This window comes from Pomacea canaliculata, linkage group LG11 (assembly GCF_003073045.1).
Source record: "Pomacea canaliculata isolate SZHN2017 linkage group LG11, ASM307304v1, whole genome shotgun sequence".
In the NCBI taxonomy this organism is placed as follows: domain Eukaryota; kingdom Metazoa; phylum Mollusca; class Gastropoda; order Architaenioglossa; family Ampullariidae; genus Pomacea; species Pomacea canaliculata.
The window spans coordinates 17,330,670-17,351,811 of record NC_037600.1 but is presented as its reverse complement, the minus strand read 5'-3'; the positions used below and the strand labels follow the sequence as shown (position 1 = coordinate 17,351,811).

At 38.1% G+C, this 21,142-nt stretch overlaps 2 protein-coding genes across 7 annotated transcripts in view; one reads left to right on the top strand and one right to left on the bottom strand.

Moving 5' to 3' along the window:
* Window positions 1-1,727: 1,727 nt before the first annotated feature.
* On the top strand, window positions 1,728-8,320 carry LOC112575990. The gene is made up of 8 exons (XM_025258175.1): window positions 1,728-1,881; window positions 2,026-2,287; window positions 3,496-3,781; window positions 4,126-4,451; window positions 5,423-5,660; window positions 5,909-6,006; window positions 7,492-7,720; window positions 8,108-8,320. Exons 2-8 carry the CDS (start codon window positions 2,039-2,041, stop codon window positions 8,194-8,196), a joined length of 1,515 nt encoding a protein of 504 aa, XP_025113960.1. The 5' UTR covers window positions 1,728-1,881; window positions 2,026-2,038; the 3' UTR covers window positions 8,197-8,320.
* Window positions 8,321-9,225: 905 nt separating this feature from the next.
* LOC112574959 (E3 ubiquitin-protein ligase LRSAM1-like) overlaps window positions 9,226-21,142 on the bottom strand; it is a 55,587-nt gene continuing 43,670 nt past the window's right edge. For all 6 annotated transcript variants that reach the window (XM_025256406.1, XM_025256404.1, XM_025256405.1 and 3 more), the window contains 7 exons: window positions 18,677-18,832; window positions 16,719-16,814; window positions 16,041-16,139; window positions 15,486-15,617; window positions 13,459-13,551; window positions 12,995-13,159; window positions 9,226-12,713 (listed from right to left, as the gene is read on the bottom strand). In XM_025256406.1, coding sequence (XP_025112191.1) covers window positions 12,579-12,713; window positions 12,995-13,159; window positions 13,459-13,551; window positions 15,486-15,617; window positions 16,041-16,139; window positions 16,719-16,814; window positions 18,677-18,832 — 876 coding nt within the window. In that variant the 3' untranslated portion in view covers window positions 9,226-12,578. The remainder of the gene's footprint in view (window positions 12,714-12,994; window positions 13,160-13,458; window positions 13,552-15,485; window positions 15,618-16,040; window positions 16,140-16,718; window positions 16,815-18,676; window positions 18,833-21,142) is intronic.

Sequence of the window (21,142 nt, the reverse complement as noted above, 5' to 3'; positions counted from 1 at the left end):
TTACAGTATTTTCTGTTCCTTCTGATAGGTTTCTTCTAGCAATAGCTGCACAGTCTCTATGCTTTTGTGTATTATTATACAATCACAAAAATGACACAAAGCTACAATAATTAGTGACTTCTTTGACAATTTTTATTCTGAAAATATTTTCTCCTATCTGTTAAATACAAGTAATCATTAATTTTGTATCACACCATATAAAACAGCAGATTGGACAAACTGGCAACAAAGAACAGTGGCTTTATTTCATTTACTGTGCAGTATAAATACATTTGAATGGAAACATGTATTTTTATGATACTTAAATCAAAGGGCGGATAAAACACCATTGATTTATTCATGAATGATTCTCAGAACATCTGACAGAAAGTGTAATGAAAACTTTGAACAACATAAATCATATATTGTTGATGGCAGCTAGAGAACACAGAAAGACACAAGAGCTAAATACATTTTCAGAAATGGTAGAAGTACTCGTATACAATCGGACCTAGATAAGTCGAATTCAAACGGACCCAAGCAAAAATTCGACTTACAGAGTTTTCGAGTTAGGGAAAATGGCGTAATAGGCGCAGGTACCAACAATGGGCCCAGAACTAACAATTAATTCGATATAGGGAGGTTTTCGAAGTGGGGAAGGTCGACTTATCGAGGTCCAACTGTATAATATTTAAGTGTGTGGGAGAGAGAACAAGAAAAAGAGAAACTAGTCCTTCCACAAATTTGCAATGAACTGTCCTGGTTAGGTTCCTTGCTGAGTTTCTTCAACCCTAATGGGACAATACAAGCATCCGTACATGCACAGCTGGACAAATTTTCTGAAGTACGATTGCACTGAAAACCAAGATAACGCCAAAACCACTTGAGCGATTTTCAGACGCATAACCATGCATAGGTTGTATAAAACGGAGACTGATAATGCAGAATTGCTTTTATCGCTTTACTAAACTGACAGTACTGATCTTCTAATATCTCGATACAGTTAAGATAGAAAACTCAAAACGATAGCCACGGGGCGTTTTATAATTAAACCTTTCACGCACGTGAGAGATACGAACGGTTTATAAAAGGAATGTAGCCGATACAGTCGCCGGTGAAACAGAAAGCCGTCAAACAATTGCTTAACAGAAGAAAAGGAAAAGTGAATCGGCCTACTTGTGACAATCTTAGAAACTAGTTCACGCCATCTCTTTCTGTTCTCTGCCCCTATCTGGAATCTACTCAATGACAACCCTGTCCACTCCTTGGGTTCTACTAAATGACAGGCCTGATTACTCCTTAATTGAGGGATGCTAAATGACAGGCATGTCCACTCTTGAGATCTGTTGTTCTTCTGTCGTTAATCAGGTCCTGTAGAGTAGACAAACCTGTAAACAAGGGGCTCGCTTACCAAATGATGTGGTGTTGGAGGGTAGGTACATAATTATGTGATTATAGAGATACAGAATAGTATAGCTTTGTTGTCAAATAATATGATGTTTATAGTACAAAACAGTACATAATCTTAAGGTCAAGTAAGTCCCAAACACCACTACAGACGTCTTCAACAAGCAATTAGCGCTATGCTCTCAAATTACAGAAACTTTTCTTTATTTATGGTGTCCCTGGAAATTAAGAGTTTGCGATACAGTGTGTTCGATATCGCAACGTGCGGGGTACTTTGTGCCCCTGATATCCGCCATCAGGTGTGGGCTTATCAGGCAGAAAAAACAGTAAATGTTGACCGCGATTGGCTTTTGTAGTGGTGTTTCCACGCTGACCGAGATGCCCGCTGTTCACACCCACATCTGCAGTGAATAGCTCAGTATCGCAAAGCTACAACCGCCAGCTCACCACTACGCAGGAACTAGGTGTTAAGGAAGCCACACAGAGGTGCAGAAGGTCAGTGTTGGGAAGCTTGTAGCCTACTGCATGGTAAAATCTTTCACTGACTGCTCATTAGATACATGCACAGTGACTTAACACATACATATATATATATGCTTGCAAAACCAAGATCATAAGCAAAGTGTTCTGTACAAGCAGGCAAACACTAGCCATGGCCATCAAGTGGTGCGTGCCACTGCTGCTGCTGTCGATGATGTACGGAGTGAGCAATGCTCAGGATATTACTCGGCAGGAGATGGCTATGGGCCCACAGGTAGTTGAGGCAGTCGTGGACATAATTCACAGAGCTTGTGTACTGCCTCAAGATTACTTTCTTCTTCGGCGTTTAGCGTACGTCGAGTCACGTGATGGCACGGAACCTTCAACCTTCCGCCAAGGTTTCTACGGCGGCATTTGGCAGGTACGTGATGCCCTCACAGTTAAGGTGCTAACTTCTACAGCTATTCACCAGCCTATTCGGTCTTTAATGTTCTCGCATTTGGGCTAAAGACAAACATGACATCAAGGTAATCGTCTCGGATGAGAGATGCATTTATAACTTCATTTAAACTTTTGTAAAGGTTTTACGTTTACTGGCTTTATAACACCAGTTCATAAAAATTCTATTTTAGTACGGTTTTCAATATCAATTGTATTATGATCTGTAATGTATCATGTGCTTCATCATCATCATATCATCATCACCTCAATAGTTCAACAGTACCGGGAATGGGAATGGGAATGCTCTGGCTTATATTTCATGAAATGAGATCTGTACCATGGAAATGAGATAGACACAATGGATTTGACATGACACGTAAAACGAGACTGACATTGTACATGTAACACGAAATAAGCCGAACATAATGGACGTGATATGAAAAAAGATTGACATAATGTTTACGACACGAAATAAGATAAACACAATTGACGTGACCTGAAATAAAACTGACACACTGGATCTGTATAAAATTCAACTTTATTTGTCCAAGTTGTCAGTTAGGAAGCATTTCACAGTTTTAACTACAATATTAAGTAAATATATAAAGCATGCATATGGCAACAACAATATATAAAACATATATGTTACACTGGTGTGCACCACGAAAAATATGCGGATGAATAAATTAAGTTATAATAATAATAATAATAATAATAATAATAATAATAATAATAATAATAATAATAATAATAATAATAATAATAATAATAATAATAATAATAATAATAATAATAATAATAATAATAATAAATCATTAAGCTAGCTCGTAAGAACTAAACAAATACGCTATCAACTCCATTTACCCAAAGTGTTGGATCATCAGCAATACAGAAGGCGCTGAAGCAACACTTTTAAATGGTTAAACTTGGCGAGATGTGGCAATAATACTGGCATTGCTATTCATCTACTGACGACAAAGACGATGATGGGGATGATGATAATGATAAAGACGATGGTGTCTTTGGCGCTCGTTTTAAACCCCGAAGTATAGCTATAAGTAACAGTTGGGAAAGGACAGAAAATTCCGTTACTTCGGTGTACAAAATGGGATGCTGGACAAATGTTTTTGTCTTGACTTCGCCTATGGATAAGGATATATCTCAAAGACATGGTTTGTTCTCCAATAGATAAATGAAGAAATGTATGAATCGACTAAGACCTCACCTTATCTGGAGCCGATGAAAATAAACATCGCCAACAATCTGAAAATTCACTGGGACTCCACAAGCTGGACCAACCTGGTGAAACCTCTGTATTCTGGACTGGGAGCTGCACTGTTCGTTGTCTTTACCACTCGTGATATAGGAATACCACGTACCATCGCCAGCCAAGACAGCTTTTGGAGAAAATCAAACTGGTATTTCGTTAGTAATGCAGAAAATTTCACTGCCTTGGCCTCAATTCTTCAGCCAGGTTAGTATTCGAGTTCCTGGAGTCACTGGAATCCTCATCTGTTGCAAACTTTCCTAGTAATACCTCTGCGTTGAGTGACAGAAAGTTTTGATTGTCATTCTTGATCCCTTATCTGGTCAAAATCACTCAAAGAATCATCTCAATCATGTGATTACATGTTAGAGACGATAAGAATCTATGAATGTGTGAGCGTGTAGTTATGTCAGCACACTTGTGTTTATGACAATTATTGTATTTTGTGTATCTTTTTACTTTCATTTTCTTAGTGTAAACAAACAAACAAAAAAAGCTGTCTATAAAATAGTCACTTTCCTCCTCTTCTTTTTATAATAATATGCTGACAGGTTGCCAAAGACAAGTAGACTTGGAACTTGCCTTTATCGTGGACACGTCAAGCAGTATTTCGTCGGAGGACTTCATAAAAACTAAACAGTTCGTTTTGAATGTGACATCAATCTTTGATCTTGACAACGGGCGCGTGCGTGTGGCAGTCATCACGTACTCGTCTCACGCGAACGTGACAGTCGGCCTAGGGGACGCCCCTTCACGTGCCAGCCTGATGTCGGCCATTAACAAGCTGAGCTACGAAAGCGGAGGAACAGAGACAGCCGCTGCCCTCACTCTGGCCAAACAGGCAGTCTTCTCTCGGTCAAGACCGAGCGCCGTCAAGGTGAGTGGATGCACTTGGTGCCGGTATTCCCCTGACTCTAGAATAGTGGTTCTCAAAGTGTGGTCCGCGGGCATAAGTCAGGTGGTCCGCGGCTGACAATCGTCATATGTCAGCAAAGTGATGTTTAAAGTGATGCATTCCTCGCATTAACGTTTTAATTACAAATAACAAGGTAGGTAGTTTTATATCAACTTATTACTATACTACTTTTACAAAAGGACATTAAGTTTTAAATTAAAATAAAATAAATGCGGCAATTTAAATTTGAAATTCATAGTACAGAGTGATTTTTAGGCCTTGGTGGTCCGCCATATTTTTTACTTAGGCCTTTGTGGTCCGCCATAGTTTTTACTTAAGTAAAGTGGTCCGCGGTCCGAAAAACTTTGAGAACCACTGCTCTAGAAGTGTACATTCCGCAGACATCGTTGGTGACTTGGATATTCTTGTTCTCTCTCTCTCTCTGGAAGTACAGTATTCGTTTAACTAATTTACGTTTTACAGACTATTTCGAATTATGGTTTTCCTTTTCGTTGGGCAGAGTCAGCGATGAGCCCATATACCTTTTCTGTTATTGTTGATGTTAGTGTTGTTGTTGGCTGCAGGCCCGTTCTTACCCCCCGCGGGGCCCGAGGCATATAGGGTATGTGCGGGGCCCTTGACACCACGATCGCCACGGTTGTTATTTAATGAAATGTGCGGGGCCCTAGGCAGATGCCTCGTCTGCCTGCCCCTAAGCACGGCCCTGGTTGGCTGTGTGGGGTTTCTGTCAGCAAAATTACACTGCTTTGTGGAGAGGTGCCGAATAATGACAATGAGAAAGTTAGCAAATATGCTTTAGTTTTAATTAAACAAAGCCACTCTAACCGCATACTTTATGTTCTTCGTAAAATAATTCAAGAGCTTCACTTGTTCTTCCACTGCTTTCTTCCACGTTCTATGCATGCATATGTTGGAAAGTACATATGTTTCAGGTGGCGGTGCTTATTACAGACGGTAAATCTCAAGACGCGCAGGACACAGAGACTGCAGCAAGACAACTGAAGTCGAACAGTGACGTCTTGCTACTAGTTGTTGGGGTGGGCGACCTGATCGATGAAAACGAACTGCATAAGACTGCTTCCCAACCTTCGTGTACACACGTTTTCAAAGTGGCCAGCTACGATCAGATAGAGGAAATTGGAGAAACTATTCAACACCTAACTTGCCGGGGTAGGCAGCACTTTTATCTTTATTTTATCAAGTGTTTCCTAGACCTTCTCTTTATTTAAAGATAATTACATTCATGTCATCAAATATACATAGCACCATTGATTCAATGTGTTTTTTGTTTTTTTTATGATAATCATCGAGTTTTCACTTTCAAATGGACTAAAATGTTCTGAATGAGTTCACCAGATGATGTCAGTGAATCGAATCGTCTTTGCCACTTGAAATAATACTGCTTTGTCTGATGACAGCGCCACTCATTTTGTCGATGAACTCTACTGTTTCCTGTACATTTGGTAACTGCCCTCCGTATGCCATTCCCGTCACAAGTTCTGGTGGAATCATCAAGGTTAACATCTACCTGAATACTATAACTAGTTCATCTGGCAGTTTTGTAAATGTGATGGGAGTTCTGCCGCTCATACCATTTAAACGTTTCTTGCTATCATTGCTTTGTTATTCTAAATATTTAAACTGATTTCTTACAAATGTAATTATTAATGGCACCTTTGGGATTGTAGCAAATTAGAGGGAAGATTTATTACTTTAGTGACTCTAGGTCAAGTCCGTGGATGGTAAACTTGGCTATGAGATTGATTGTTTTATTGGAAAACCAGTGTCTGTTCGTGTCACCAAATGTTTTCTACTTTTTAAATGCCGTTAATTATATGAAAATAACATGTTTTTAATAAGAGTATTACGTCTTACCAACTCTTGCTTCATTAATTTGGCCTCCCGGTCACGCTAGCACGCAAAATAGCTGATAGAACTTTTCCACTTCGTCGTCTTCGTGGATGAAAGTCAAAGCGTGTGCTTGGACAACGGTAACCTTGTGGGACAGGAGAAGTGGGCATACAGCTGACAGCGGGTCCGATCACTTTTTTCTTACGTGCTCGTGTTTCTTTCTCATAGTACCTTCTGTTCGACCCTCTTGGTCTTAGTCCATTAATTGTTATTTTCCCAAAGTTTGGCAAGTCTCACAAATTTTGGCTCATTGATCAACTCTGCCACCTTGCCCAACTGTTTTTTGTTTGGTTGGTTTTTTTTTTTTTTTTGTTTTTGTTTTTGGTTTTTTTTAAACTTTGCAATGGATGTTCCTTCTCAGGTCTGCTTAATGGTTGGGCTTCAGTATCGTACTCTTCGCTTCTCCCACTCCAGGTAGGGAGCGCGGTCATTGTTAATCCGGGTATTGACCCGGCTTGATTGTTTGGAACCATTTCCATTTATTGTCCTTATAAGCGTAGATACTTACGAGCACCCACATCCTAAGTGAACATCTGAAATACCTTAAACAACGGGTCGCCTTGGTTTGGAACATGTAGATACTGAGCTCTGCGCGGTGTTTTCATCCTGGAAAAATTTACCCAGTGGTGGCAACACCACGATTTGCTATACATTACATACAAAGCAGCATGGCCATTAACTCATAGATTGAGGTGGTACACTTTTCCAAAGGGATTACATTCCCCTCCCCACATGAAAGTGAGAAGCTCTACGCCGCTCAACCACTGGGGCAGAAGGTAATCGCAGGAAATTTAACTTACAAGTTAGATAGACTTGATAGACACCCCATCCCCATTGAGCAGCGGATATTTTATTTATTTCTTGGTAACTTGAATATTTGGAGAGGCTATAGAGCACTCAACTAATGGGATACACTCGATGTGTGATAGAACTGGTCATAACCCTGACACCCCACTTGCTTCTGATTGATTACTCAAGGAAAGAAACTCGTTTGCTGGCTGGTTACAAAGCTAAAAACCTAATGTGAAAGAGCAATGGTAAGACGTAATACTCACATGCGCATGCGCATTTCTTTTTTTCAACGTCGTAGGCCCGCAGCACGTGCAACTCGCCAATACAGCTGTATTCAGCGTATGATGTGCCCTACCCGGTCCACTCTATCTCTAACGTGACAGAGACCATCTATATCGGGGGCAGAGTCAGCATTGTGCACATCCCAGCACCACAAACAGTCCCTGCGTATTTTTATGTCAGTCTCAACCAGACTGGCGTTAACAGCATCAATCAATGCACGGTCACTCTCACGGCCTCGCCATATGGTAAAACGTTTTTCTTAACATTATTTGGAGAGAAATGAAGTGAGAAATTTAAGAGTAGCATTGCTCGTGCAGTGTCTTAGACACTTAATGTAAGTTAAAAAAACAGGGGAAACACGTTTCAAGCGAGCTCTCTTTCACTTTACTTTCTATCGCTTGCCACAACAGCCGTTTCTCTAATGCCATAACAATTTGTTACAACAGCCCTCTTTCAGCCATACTCTTTCTGCGACGAGCACCTTTTCAAGCATACGCATTTCATTTTTCGTGTACAAAAATTTGCAAGACGTGACTTTGCCTCATCCGCACAGCCCTGAACATGAAACACGAATGAGTATTAACGATAGATGTTTCATGACAGTGGGGAGATCATGGCTGTCTTTCTTACAGATGTGCAGGTTATGTGCATTCAAAACGACATTATTCGCAACTGCACAGCAAGTGACCTGCATCTATTCGCCCCTGAACTCTGCCCTTGAATACGAAACTACTACAGCAGACGGTACCGAAGTATCAGTAGCGATATTCAGCATACTATGCATTAGTTTTATTTGTCTACTGTGTTATAAAGACAATAAAAGTAAATACACCTTTCTGAGCGTACTTACCAATTTGTGTTGTATGTGCAGCTGCTGATTATGTTATATATATATATAGAGCTATATGTCTGTGTGCCTAAACTGTTGACCGCACTATATATATATATCAACTTCTGACACAGAAGTCATTATCGAAATCCTTCCTCTAACAAACATTCCCAAACAGTAAACTCCAAGAAGGCAAGATGTTCGGCTTTGGTGGAAGAGGAAGGATGTGGGTGTAAGGCAAACTCCATGCGGAGAAGGAACGACGCTCGCACTCGCGCATTACGAAAAAAAAAAAAGAGGTGCGTCAGCCTTGCATACACATGCGTGCACGGTGATACCATTGTAACGTACTCAAACTTCCCAGCAGGACTAAACGTCTCAGTTCAAACTTTCGATGGATTAGTAAACATTTTCTTGGGTTTATTTATCAAAACAAGCTCAAAGCATATTGCGAGTTGCATAATTTTGCTTTTGCAATGTTATAATGTTTCGTCCTTTACTTTTATATATTTCAAGTAAAATGCCAATCGAAGATTCACATGACCGATAAGCTTTATTTTTCTTCGCTTCATGACGAGACGTTTGGTTTCGCTGCTGTGCCTTTGAATATTACGCTATTCTATACCACGACCGATGATATTTTGAAAATATCAGCAAACTATTCGAAGGCACAGCAGCGAAACCAAACGTCTCGTCATGAAGCGAAGAAAAATAAAGCTTATCGGTCATGTGAATCTTCGATTGGCATTTTACTTCTAATTGGGTATTGTAGATGTTAGTTAAATGTTGTGTTTAAAGTTGTCCATTTTGTATTGTAACAACGTATAGGATATTATATCCATGTAAACCAAAAAATCAAGCAGTTTCTATGATTACATAGGGAAAATTACGTTCTAAGATCTTTGTAATTACACAAACAAAAACATTTGAAATAATTTATTTAAAAGTACAGTAGCCAGAAATTACAATCCACTGAAATAAAAATTAACCAAAAGCACTAGACTTTCTACATTGAATTTAGCACAATAGTTGCATTAAAAAGGAACACATGAAAATGCAGAAGCACGTACTATTTACACGAAGGGAATAAACTTCATTTTTATTATTGTAACATATTAAAAAAGGTATCAGGCTTACAACATCAAGTTCACTGTAAGGAAAGGTTCCATTCTAATTATCTAACACAAATTTAAATATCTGCAGTACAATAATTTTTTTGTATGATACACTATAAAATCCCAATAACCATTAAAATCAAAAAGCTTTTATGTTGAGGATCCTTCTCCAATTGTCTCTCAGGTTTTAAACTTACTACTTCTAGTGCTTGTGCTTGTGAAAAGTCGTTAACAGAAGGTTAGAAATTGGTTTTGCCTTAGTGTTTTAAATCTCCTTTATCTATTTCATCATAGACTCCGAGGTCTTGAAGGAGGCAACAAAAAGAAATAAAGATTCAGGTAGCTGATAAGATGATAAACTGTAGGTGATGTTGTATAGCCCCAAAAGTGTGATAATCATGAAGGGTTTCACATATGATGTTCTCCAACATAACCAGCAATATGGGGCACCCTTGATGAATGCCTACTGCCGTATGAAAGAAATCTCTCATCAAAAGGTGTCGGTAACATAATTCAGGATTTCTTTCACCAAGACTTTGGTTGGGTAGATGATAAGGTATATAGTTCTGTAGTTTTGGTATCATCTTCTCTTTCCTTCTGGCTAGTGTCATATATTCACGAATCTTTTGAAGGCTGTCAATTTGTGTAACAGGAAGACTAATAGTCTACTTTTGCAATAATCTACTCAAGACATTGTTGTAGCCAGAGCAACAGATAAAGATTCAGGTCTATCTATTCCTCTTCGTGCATCAGGTTGCACATAAGGCCTCAACCAAACCAGAGTCCTCCACCGATGTCGATTGGCTGAAACCCACTCCAAGTAACCCCATGTCCAGCCCTTTCCTTTCATCTCGCTTTCGACTGTTCTTCTAAAAAAAAAAAGATTCAGGTCAGCATAGAAAACAATTTCCCAAGATTTCCCAAGATTGTGCAAGTGGTATTAACAATTTTTGAGAAATGTGCTTATAAAATTGCATGGCATCAATTTGCCCAAGATAACAAATTCCATTGCTTAATTTGTTGAAGCAGGTGCATTGGTTTGTCATGTCATGTAGGTCAATAGCAGAAGAGACAATGAAGTTTGTCAGAGAACACAGTTTGTCACTTGGTTGCACTGTTACCACATACTGCAAATAGCAAATACTTTCACAGATGAAACTATGTCTTCACTTGCCCTCTTCCTTTTGCTTTCTTTCATCCAATCTTCCTTTGGTTGTATTCTTTTCTTTTCATAATTGCTGTCACCTTTCTATCAATTGTACCAATTTGCATTTTTCGAATGGTTCTCTGATCCATCAAAAACTGACACTCTCGCTGTGGTACTTTCCTGTTTGTGTCACATTTGCATGCACCAAGGTCTCACATAGGTAGGCAGCAATGTCAAATAGTTGATGCAGAGTTTCCATGAAATTTACTGTCTTTACAGTCTCCTTGCATTGCTTTAATGCTTATGCTGCTTCATCCATTCATCGGGACACTTTGAGCTTGATGTTCTTGAGTGGTTGTGACAAAATTCCAGCAACAAGTCCACAGGTGTATCAGAGTCCTTCAGAGACAGAAAATAACGTCCACCTTGCAAATGAGATGGAAGTTCTGACAATGGATTACCGAAGATACTATGGCTAGAAGCCGACCTTTTCCTTAGGTTACTCATTATATTATTGTACAACTACTTAGTGGTTTTACTATTGTTCTATTTGGTAACTATAGGCGTATCTCACTGTCCTATTTGGTTACTTTATATCCTACTATATCACTATTCAATAGTATGACTGTATCACTAGTACAACTGTGCCACTAATGGAACCTCTACTGTCACATAAAATGTGCTTATATACTACACGCACAGATAAGTAGAAGGTTCCAGAAGGAGCAAAATATAGCTCAAACATTCTACAACAATCTAGGCTGAGGTAGCAATGACAATGATTTCTAATCTTGTTTACATAGCAACGCCTTCAGACTGACAGCTGAAGTCACTTGCTGGTTGTTGCTATGTGTGATGTCCCTTATTATTAATTTTGTAGCTAATGCGCTGAGCTGAATCGTAATAATATCATATCATCAATAAATATCTACAACAAAGAAGTATCCATTAAGGAAATAAAAAAAAACTATAGGTCATACAGAAAATAGCAATTTTACGTATAAAACATTTCAATTAAACATAGCCATTCAAAATTCTGACTAAAGGACATTTCTTCTGGTAATAAAGAGGTGCTCTGTAGAGCAAAATCTTTTTTGTATTTGAAATCAGGATAATAAATTGCACAAAACCTCAAATGTGCTGACATCACTACACCGTAGTGTGCAGTACACATATGACCTTAGTTTACAATGAACATAAACTGATCATCTGCTAAAGTTTAAGTTGAAACGGCTGCCACCATATTAAAATGAACAGGAAAAATGAAATTAGTCAAAATAAGTATTATGCAAGCAAAAATTTCGACTGACAGATAATCTTGTTGAGTATGAAGAATAGCAAAGAAGTAAACTGCTCATTTTTTCCTGAAAAGCATTGAACCAATTACCAAAGTAATATTTCCATCCCTCTGTGCCTTTTGTGTCAGCTGTACAATGAAACTGATGATTCAAGGAATGTTTGCATCAAAAAGTGAGTCACCAACAAAGCTCCAAAGTCATTCTGGTTAGCATTAACAGATTGGGCAATTATTCTGGATTTTACTAAAAACAACAAAACAAGCTCAAACCACGTCAAATACAGCATCACCAACTTTCTGTAAAATTATTCATCCTAATAACGAAAAGGTTACAAAATCAAATGTAACAATACATTTTACATGCTTTCTTGACAGCTTGGATATTCCAAATGCTATCAGACATTTCATATATATATACAAGACCTTCTTTATACAAATATTAATTTAAAAAAAAAAATCAAATAATATCCATGTAGTAAAGTTACCAAAAATTCAAGATTAATGGCATCTGCAATGCACAAAATACCATAATGTGAATTCTGTCATAAAAAGAATATAATCAAGTCTGTTGTGTCTGAGATACTAGAGTAACTGCACTGGCCATTCCTAGGAGCTAAAGGAGTTGATTAGCCAGAGTGATACAGGATTGTATCAAAATCTGACAAGGAAGCAAGTGGTTAATAAAAACAGAAACAGAAAAACAGCCACTATTTTCTCATACAGAGGGGGTAGAAATAGTTAGCTTGACTTTTTGGTCCACACTTGTGCGACACATTGGGCATTGTGTCAATGGTGAAGAACAGATAACACAGGAACACACATGTCCACAAGGCAGAAAAATGACCTCTGACTGCAACACACAAACATCATAAACACATTTTTTTCATTATACTGATCATTAAGTTATTTGTGATAAACCTAGATATATTATCCACATTCCTCAAATCTGGTGAAAATTCTTCTGTGTGCTCTCACCTTCACAGACATAAACACATGTGGGTGTGCACACACACTATCTTTAAAAAAACAATTTAATAAAAAAATCAAGAAAAACTAGATTTTAGGATCCCTATATGTAGTGACAGTTATTGATCAATATTGAAAAGTGTAGCTTAAGTGCTAATGACTTACCAACATGTCTAAGCAAATCACACATTCTGAATTAAAGCCACGGGCTGTGATATACATCTGGTATGGAACATCTGCAGAGTTGGAGGCACAAGCAGAAGGAGGCTCTAGTGGAGGTACAGTTTCATTCATCTTTGGTTTTGAAAGATGTGGCAACAGTGTAATGCCCTGCAAAATTGGCAGCATTATTATCCATCTGGACTGGTGCCAGAGTGTGTCAATTAATTATTTGCTTATAGAAAGACAGCTATGATTTTTTTTCCTACTGCTGTGTTCTGAATCTCTGTTTCTTTTCCAGTAATGTCTGATGCCTATGTCTCATTCTACTGTTGCAATCCTTACTCCCTGTGTAAGATATTTGTCAAGCTTGTCTTATTCAATTATTAAGATTTCATAAATTTTGCTCATGATATATTGTTCTATTGACCCATCTCCATGTCCCATTCTTCTAAAATTTTCTGACTCACCTTTTCTTTTTGTTTAGGTTTTGAGGTATGTGCTAGCTCCTCCTTGATACCTTTAAGTATGCCTTTGCGTATTCCTCTTTCATGCACTCCCATCTACCACATGAAAACATTAAACAAAAATATTGATTATAAATGTAGACATGAAAATGTGAAAATTTACAGTAAGTGATAGTTGTTTTTTCAGAGAAGTGTGATACTTCATTGGAATCAACAGTCATCAGAATCAACAGTCATCATTCCTAAATAGGAAGGTATAATATGTTCCCCATCAATAAAAAAACAATTTTTAAATGCCATTTTGGTGTGAAATACAATTACAGATAAAGCTACACACACATTCTTTATCAACTATCAAACTACTGAAATAAAATAATTCTAACCAGAACTATGTAAAAGAATAAGAAATGAAAAATCAAACATGACTTTCTCGTGTGAATAAGGAATGCCTCCCATCATCCACTTACTTTCATAGAAATATCCTATTTTTTCTGGCAAATTTACTTGACAACATTTTGCAACATAAAAGAAAAAAAATCATTCCAGTTCATCTATAATGAATACAACTGAACAGCAGTAGCAGACAATATTATTGCATGCTCCTTTGTTGTCTTTTCTAAATTGTGTGATACTTTATGCGTAAAATATTTATTGCACTCTTGAGATCTGTTTAATGCTCTTGATTTTTATTTAATGTCTTCACTTAATTATGTCTCTACTGTAACTCCATGGTGGGCCCATGGGTATATATGATGCTATGAAGCTTAAATTTTCAAAATTATCGAGCAATAAATACTTCTATCCAGGCTTATGTTTGAACTTGCATTGATTTGAGCTCACTTTGAAAATACACGTAGACATCTTCTCTCTAAACAAAATATTCAGGACAGACTGTTAATCAATCTGGAGAAGAGGTGTACTTCAGCCATGCTGACAACAAAGACCATGCATACCTTACAATTTTCTACATATCTTTCATGCACTTTATTACAAAAAAGGTCCATACCTTATGCTACTCATGCTATTTATGAATGTCCACATGTGAACCCTTTATATAACTGTTGCATTCCTTTACTTAAAAGCACTTTAGTATGTAACAGTTCCCTCCCCTCTCTCTCACATAAATAATTATAATAATAAATGCATAATTCGTAAAGCGCATACTCACACTCCAAAGGAGTATGCTCTTAAGAACAAGAATGAAACATGGACAGCATACGAGGGACAGGAAAACATATAACATATAAGCTATAAAAGAATAAACAATCATACTAAACAAAGAATAAAATCAAATACAGAAAACACAAAGAGGAACCAAATAACAAGAACAAGAGCTGAAGGTAACATGATATTGCAAAAGGAAGGATGTTCAGAAGGACTAGCATTGTGGAAAAGCTTGTTAATAAAAATAAGTAGGAATTTATAAAGCGCAATATCTCAGCCAAAGGCAAACTTATTGTGCTGAACAAGATCACAAAATAGTAACAAAGATGTAGAACATATAAATATAAATACATAGATAAATATATAAATGTAAAGATCAATGAATTCTTCTTCTCTCTCTCACATGAGAAGGTCATTCCCCTAACCTTCAAATCATTGGGGTGTGAGGTGTTAGAGACCTTACTTTTCTCAATGCCAGCAAATGCAGTGCTCATCTCCTCTCCCTTGCTCTTCTTACTTTTCCCACCCCTTTATGGAGTCAGGAACCAATTTCTGACAGCTGGGTTGACTAGGGTAAGTTTGTTGCACTTCACGGGAATCGAAGTGGTGTGCCTCTCATTTCTGATGCCAGTGCTCTTAATCTGCTTCCCCAGCTTGTGAATGGCATTACATGGTGACTGGAGGAGAACTGGTGTGTTCAACATAGTATGATAGTTGGCACTATTACCAAGGATGTGGCCAAAGATTAACCACATGTTAATAGCCACACATTATTATAATGCAAAGAACCCCAAATCGCAAAAACATATAATGAAAGGTACAGAATATAAAGCCCAAGTCTCAGTAATAAGAATCCATGTAATAACCTTTTTCAGATCTTCATCTCCTAGTTCCATAAAAGTTTCTATGGTGATGCGGTGTCGTGCAAACACTGGCAAATAGTCATCTGCTCCAGCAAGGATCAGTAGTTTTTTCACTGCTATCTCAAGATGGCTCTCCTAAAATAGAATAAAATGTAATATTAACAAGAAGATAACCCTTAGAGTATAATGAGCCATGATCATGGCTTTGCCAGAGAAGCCCGAGGAAGGCGATTTTCATTACTTATATTGCAAAGTTCAAGCTTTCTCCTTTCTAAAAATGTATAGGTTTCTAGGTCTAATGTTTACCTGAAAGAAGAATTTTAAAACAAAACAAACATCACAAACTGTCTTCTTCACAGTCTTCAGTTATTAGCCAGTCTTTACAATACTTATACGTTTATGAAGGTAAGAATGATACATACACAGTGAATATTGCCGTAATGGGACAAAGCCGATTTCCTATAAAGTTAATGTAATGTTAACTGTTAAAATTACAGAGTATGCAAAAGTATGGTGTAAATAAAAAGGTAAAAATCATATGTAGTAAAATTTCACAACCTTGTCAATAAGTGACTGTGGTTTTCGATCTAGAAGACGCTGGTACTGCACAAGCCAGTAGTCTGCCTGCCCATTCTCTCGCTGCTCTTCCATTTCTGACTACACACAAACACACATAGAAGTAGACATATGTAAATATATTTAAGGGGAATAGGAAATCCAGATGGATAGAAATGAAGGGCCTTCTAAACTGGATGCATAGCCAAAGCATTAAACTATTAAAGTCTGACTATACCATGAGTTTTTTTTCACTTCCATTAATGTTTTCAAAATGTTAGTTTTTACACTGTAAACATCTGCCTAGTGTTAACTGCTGAAGACAGACAGGATCATGTAAATTTAGAGGTAAATTTTGTCATGACAACAATCATCACAATATATCTGTAGAGTTTTTGAGGTACACATGATATTGTCAACAGGATGGCCAAAATGAAAAGTAGCAAACTTGCAAAGAAAACCTTTTCTTTACATGATTTCTTGCTCAAAATTCTAGCATAAGAAACACAAGTAAGTTGCATTTTTTAAGTGGTAAATTTTTATGCTGGTCACTGGCCTATTATGACACTGAATAGTGTGCATTTTCATTAAAGGACAATACGTCATTAATGTTAACCAAGAATTATGCTTGTATACATTGTCTCACAAATAAGTTAAAAAATGTATTCTAAGTGCACTAACCAGTCGTTGTTGCAACTCATGCTCTCGAAGGAACTGTTCTTTCAGAAGCTGGGATAACATAGCTGTCAAGGCAATACGCTTCTCTGCCAGAAGATTCTATACATGAAGTGTTTAACAAGAACTTTAAAAGGGTACATTAAATTACATGTACTATTTACCATAAAGTTGCACCAGTACAAACATCTCCAGAAAATAAATTTGATAAAACTTTCCTAAGCATTTTTATTGTAGATATTATGTGGGAAAAGTAAAACGGAAGGCTAACCCACTGTCACCTGTACCTATTGCCCTTATTCAAATATGGCAATTCATTTTGAGGGATTTTTTCCATGACGACTTATCCAGTAAAGTGTGTGTGTCATCAGCAAACATCAGTATAGATAATAATAATATGTCGATTTGTATAGCACTTTTTCCCATTAACAGGTGGGCTCAGAGCGCTTTACTGAAAAGAAAAACACACAAACATGATAAGAATGGATGCTGGTCTCAAAAACAGTTGTAGAATCACTGTATATTTTGTGACCTTCACCTATCACAGATCATGGTGAACAGTTTTTGAATAGCTGAAAAACTGTATGTAGGTGAAAATGTAAAACTTTAATTTTTCAAAATGACTATTTTCTTTCTTAAGACACCGTAGTAAAGGCAAAGCAACTGAAAACAAATGATAGATCATTCCATTCAGAGTTTTGAGCTGCAAAAGAATAGTTTACTTACACCTTAAACACAGGTCCAGATCAGTTCATGAAGGCTGCCATGTTTTTGCACTTTTTTATGAAGGGAACCTGACTAATTCATGACTCTGTATACACCATTTGGGCATGGACAAGAAAAGTGTTGAGTGATGCTGGGGACTGTTAGCAGTCTGACCCACTGGTCAGCAGGATCCTGATTTTTATCTTATACTCTGTGGGAAGGCACATGCAACAGGAGCAGATAACCTAGTGGTTAGAGTAATCTGAACTTGAAGGTACACATGCCTGCTGGTTTGATACCTGTAAATGCACCATATATTTCCAAGGCGACCCAACTAGGCAATAGGTACCGGACTGTAGACTGGCTGGGGAAGGTAAGACTGTGAGGAAGAAAAGATGGGAACTGCTGGTCCTAATGATTTAGCTGTTAGTAAAAACTGTTTTTCATAAAAACCTCAATAATTCTCCCCAGGTTTTACGTAAACCCTGTTGCACAAGGCGAAGTCTCCCAGAAGAAGAGAGAAGAAGGTCTCTCTCACCTCACTGTGTGAAGACAACTTAATCTCCTTGCTGAGTTTTCCAAGACTGATTTTTTTTTGTGTAGCCATAGTTAAAATATTTATGATTCATTCCTTATGCTTCCCACCAACTAAAGAGTCCAACAAGTATCTAGGGTATTTCCAGCAGGGTTGCACCAGGGCTACAGAAGAAATATACTGGCCTTCAGAGATTGTGACCAGATTGACGCTGATCGCAGCCTTCTAGCAAAACTAGGGCATTGACCAGTCATGACCAGCCAATATGGGGCACACCAACTTTCTGCTTATAAGAAATCCAGGCTGAAGAGGATAGGCTGTAACCCACCAGGGACCTCAACCTCCAAGATCCTATCATTCTCTGATATGAGTCACCCTGCACAGCAAACACAGGCAGCCTAAAGAAGGCATGATGGGAACAAGAAGCTAGGAAAAAGATAGGAAAGATAAAAAAGTTGGGGGAAAAGTTTGTCAGAAAATATTGATAAAAAAAGCCTGTAAGAGAGAAAAAGGAATAGTAGAAGAGAAAGGGGCTGGCCAGCTGTATCTCTCTGGCTTGGTGAACCCATACTCACAGGGGCTGGCATTTATGGAGTACCTCAGCATAATGAAAATACACTTTATGTACTAAAGCTATATTGAATTTCAATACCTATTATGATATACACATTATATTGGTCATTACACATAATTATGTCATGTAATGAACACAAAATATACAAACTTTTTCAGTTTCCAACCGCATTGACTTTCTGTCAATCTCCACCACTGTAAGCTGTGCAAGTTCTGCTTCAATGAGCACTATCTGATTACTAATACGGGAATGCTTAGCATCTCTGGCCATCTGGAGTGCTTGGAATGCTTGCTTCTGCAATTTATCCTGAAATGTGATTACGATAATTAAAATGATATTTGTTACTCAACCTTGCTAGCAAAAGGTTTACATATAATCTCTGTACATTCATGGCGACACAATGGCCAAAGTGCTTGTCACTGTGATAATGAAAATCAGGTGTCATGAGTTTTAATCTTAGCTTTGACACATCTATCTCTGAATGTGACACATATTCACAGGGCTGATAATTTCTCTGGGTATTCCAGTTTCCACTATTCGTTCTTTGAGTCTGTCACTATGTGCATGTGTGTTAAGGTGATTGAAAGATGTGGGCTCATATGCCAGCATGACCATAAAGCACTTTGAAACAAACTCTGATGGTGAGAAAAGGGGCTTTCTAAACGAAAAGCATTCTTACACTCTTAAAGGTTCAGTGGAGCTCATTCCCTCTCATATACCAATCAAACTAATACATACTGTCTAATATTATCCAATACATGCTATCTAAATCAGTTAAAAAATGTAATATTCATAGATACAACCTGTTGTGTAACAAACTTTCACCTGGTCACTGCAAAATTGCTTTATAAAACCTTCTAATAAAGCCATTGTTTTCATGCTAAAAGAGTTATGTGACATGCACACCATGAGCAGGCTATATCACAATAAGAGTTACACACTGGAAAGTTAAAATAATAAAATATTCAGAAGATATCCTTCTAACTACTTAAGAATTAGAACTCAGAAAAAAAGGAACATAATATAAAAGGGTTCAATAGTGAGTTAAAAATGTGCAGATGTCTTCAAAAAGAGATGAAGGCAGGGGATGACAGGATGGAGAAGATGAGGAGAGGTGTCACTTGTCCATGTCCATTCCCTACTCTCCAAAAGTTGTAAAACAATTTGAGGTAGAGACAGCTGAAGAAGTGTTTATGAGGTGTGGATTTTGCTGGAGATGACAGTAGTGGCATAATAGTGGAATAAAGGTCTCAAGGGAGACCCCACATCATCTGTTTGAACAGAGATAGAGGCTGATGGTCATTTTGCAATGTCTGCCAAGTAGGAGGAGCTTGGAAAGGAAGCCATTCTATAAGAGCCCCCTACTATGGAACAGCAAGCATTGGTATAAGAGATGCCAGATTCTGTGCATATGCATTAGATGGGTTCTTCTTTCTATTTAATTTAGAACAGTCCTTTGAAAATGCAAAGTGGGAACTAAAAGAGAAATCACCTGAAGTATGGCTAGTCTCACTGCAGATACCCAACCTGAATAAAGTCTCATATTTTGGGAAAAAAACAGAAAGTAAGAAAAAAAGGCACATTTGAACATTTTTTTTGTTGAACAGATTTCCCATCTCTCTTGAAGTGGGCTCTCTGGACTGCTGTAACCCCTTGGGATGACAGTTCTGACTTAATGCTGAGCTCAGCAAGGTCAGGATACTGAATGATGCCCCTAGAAGAGTTGAGGGATACAAAAAAAACCCATCAGTTTTTAGACTCTTCTTCTTGGTCCTATTTGCCCCCAGTGGAGCATAGGGCTGCAAAATGGAGCATAGGGCCGTAGTTTTTAGACTCATTCGTCTATTATGCAGTGTTGATGTAGTTGCATTCAAAGCACAACCGCAAATGGCCCTGCTTCAGCCAACCTTTGCTGAGCAACTTGACTGTGTTTTGTGTAGAGTTGTTGATGACCATGCCCCAGTGTTTCGAAGTCTGATGCACCAGTTCAAATATACACCTTGGTATTCACAGGTCCGTACTGAGCTCTGTGACCTGAATCATACTTGCCGGCGAGTTGAGCATGTTTGACGGAAGACTGGACTTGACATCCCCAAAGAGATTTATAATGCCACCAATCAAAGCGTTGCAAACTGTGTCAACAAGGCCAAGATAACATATCTTCAGGCCCTAATAAATAATTGCATCTTCTCCAGAACACTTTTTGACATATGCAAACGAATGATTGGAATTAGCAAGAACTATGCCGCTGCCCACTGCCTATCCTGTGACTATTTTGTTAACAAGATTTTGGACATTTGATCATCCTTAGACTCACTATCGGTGCCTGCCAGCCAGCGGACGTTTGGGGGTGGCAAATGGGGCGGCCGCCCCAGGCCCCGCTCTCGAAGGGGCCCCGCGCTTCAGCCCCGAGGTTATCTTTATTAGTTTGTCAACTTAAAATAGATTGTGTGTTAAATGGAAAAATGCTGAGAGGGGCTCTTTAAATTAGACTTCTTCAAAGTCAAATTCACCTAACTGTATACAAATCAGTGCTTCCGGCATCATATCAATAGGGTCTGGGATATTGATACACGTACTCCATTACCCCGTCCCCGCGTGGATGGTCGGCCCCAA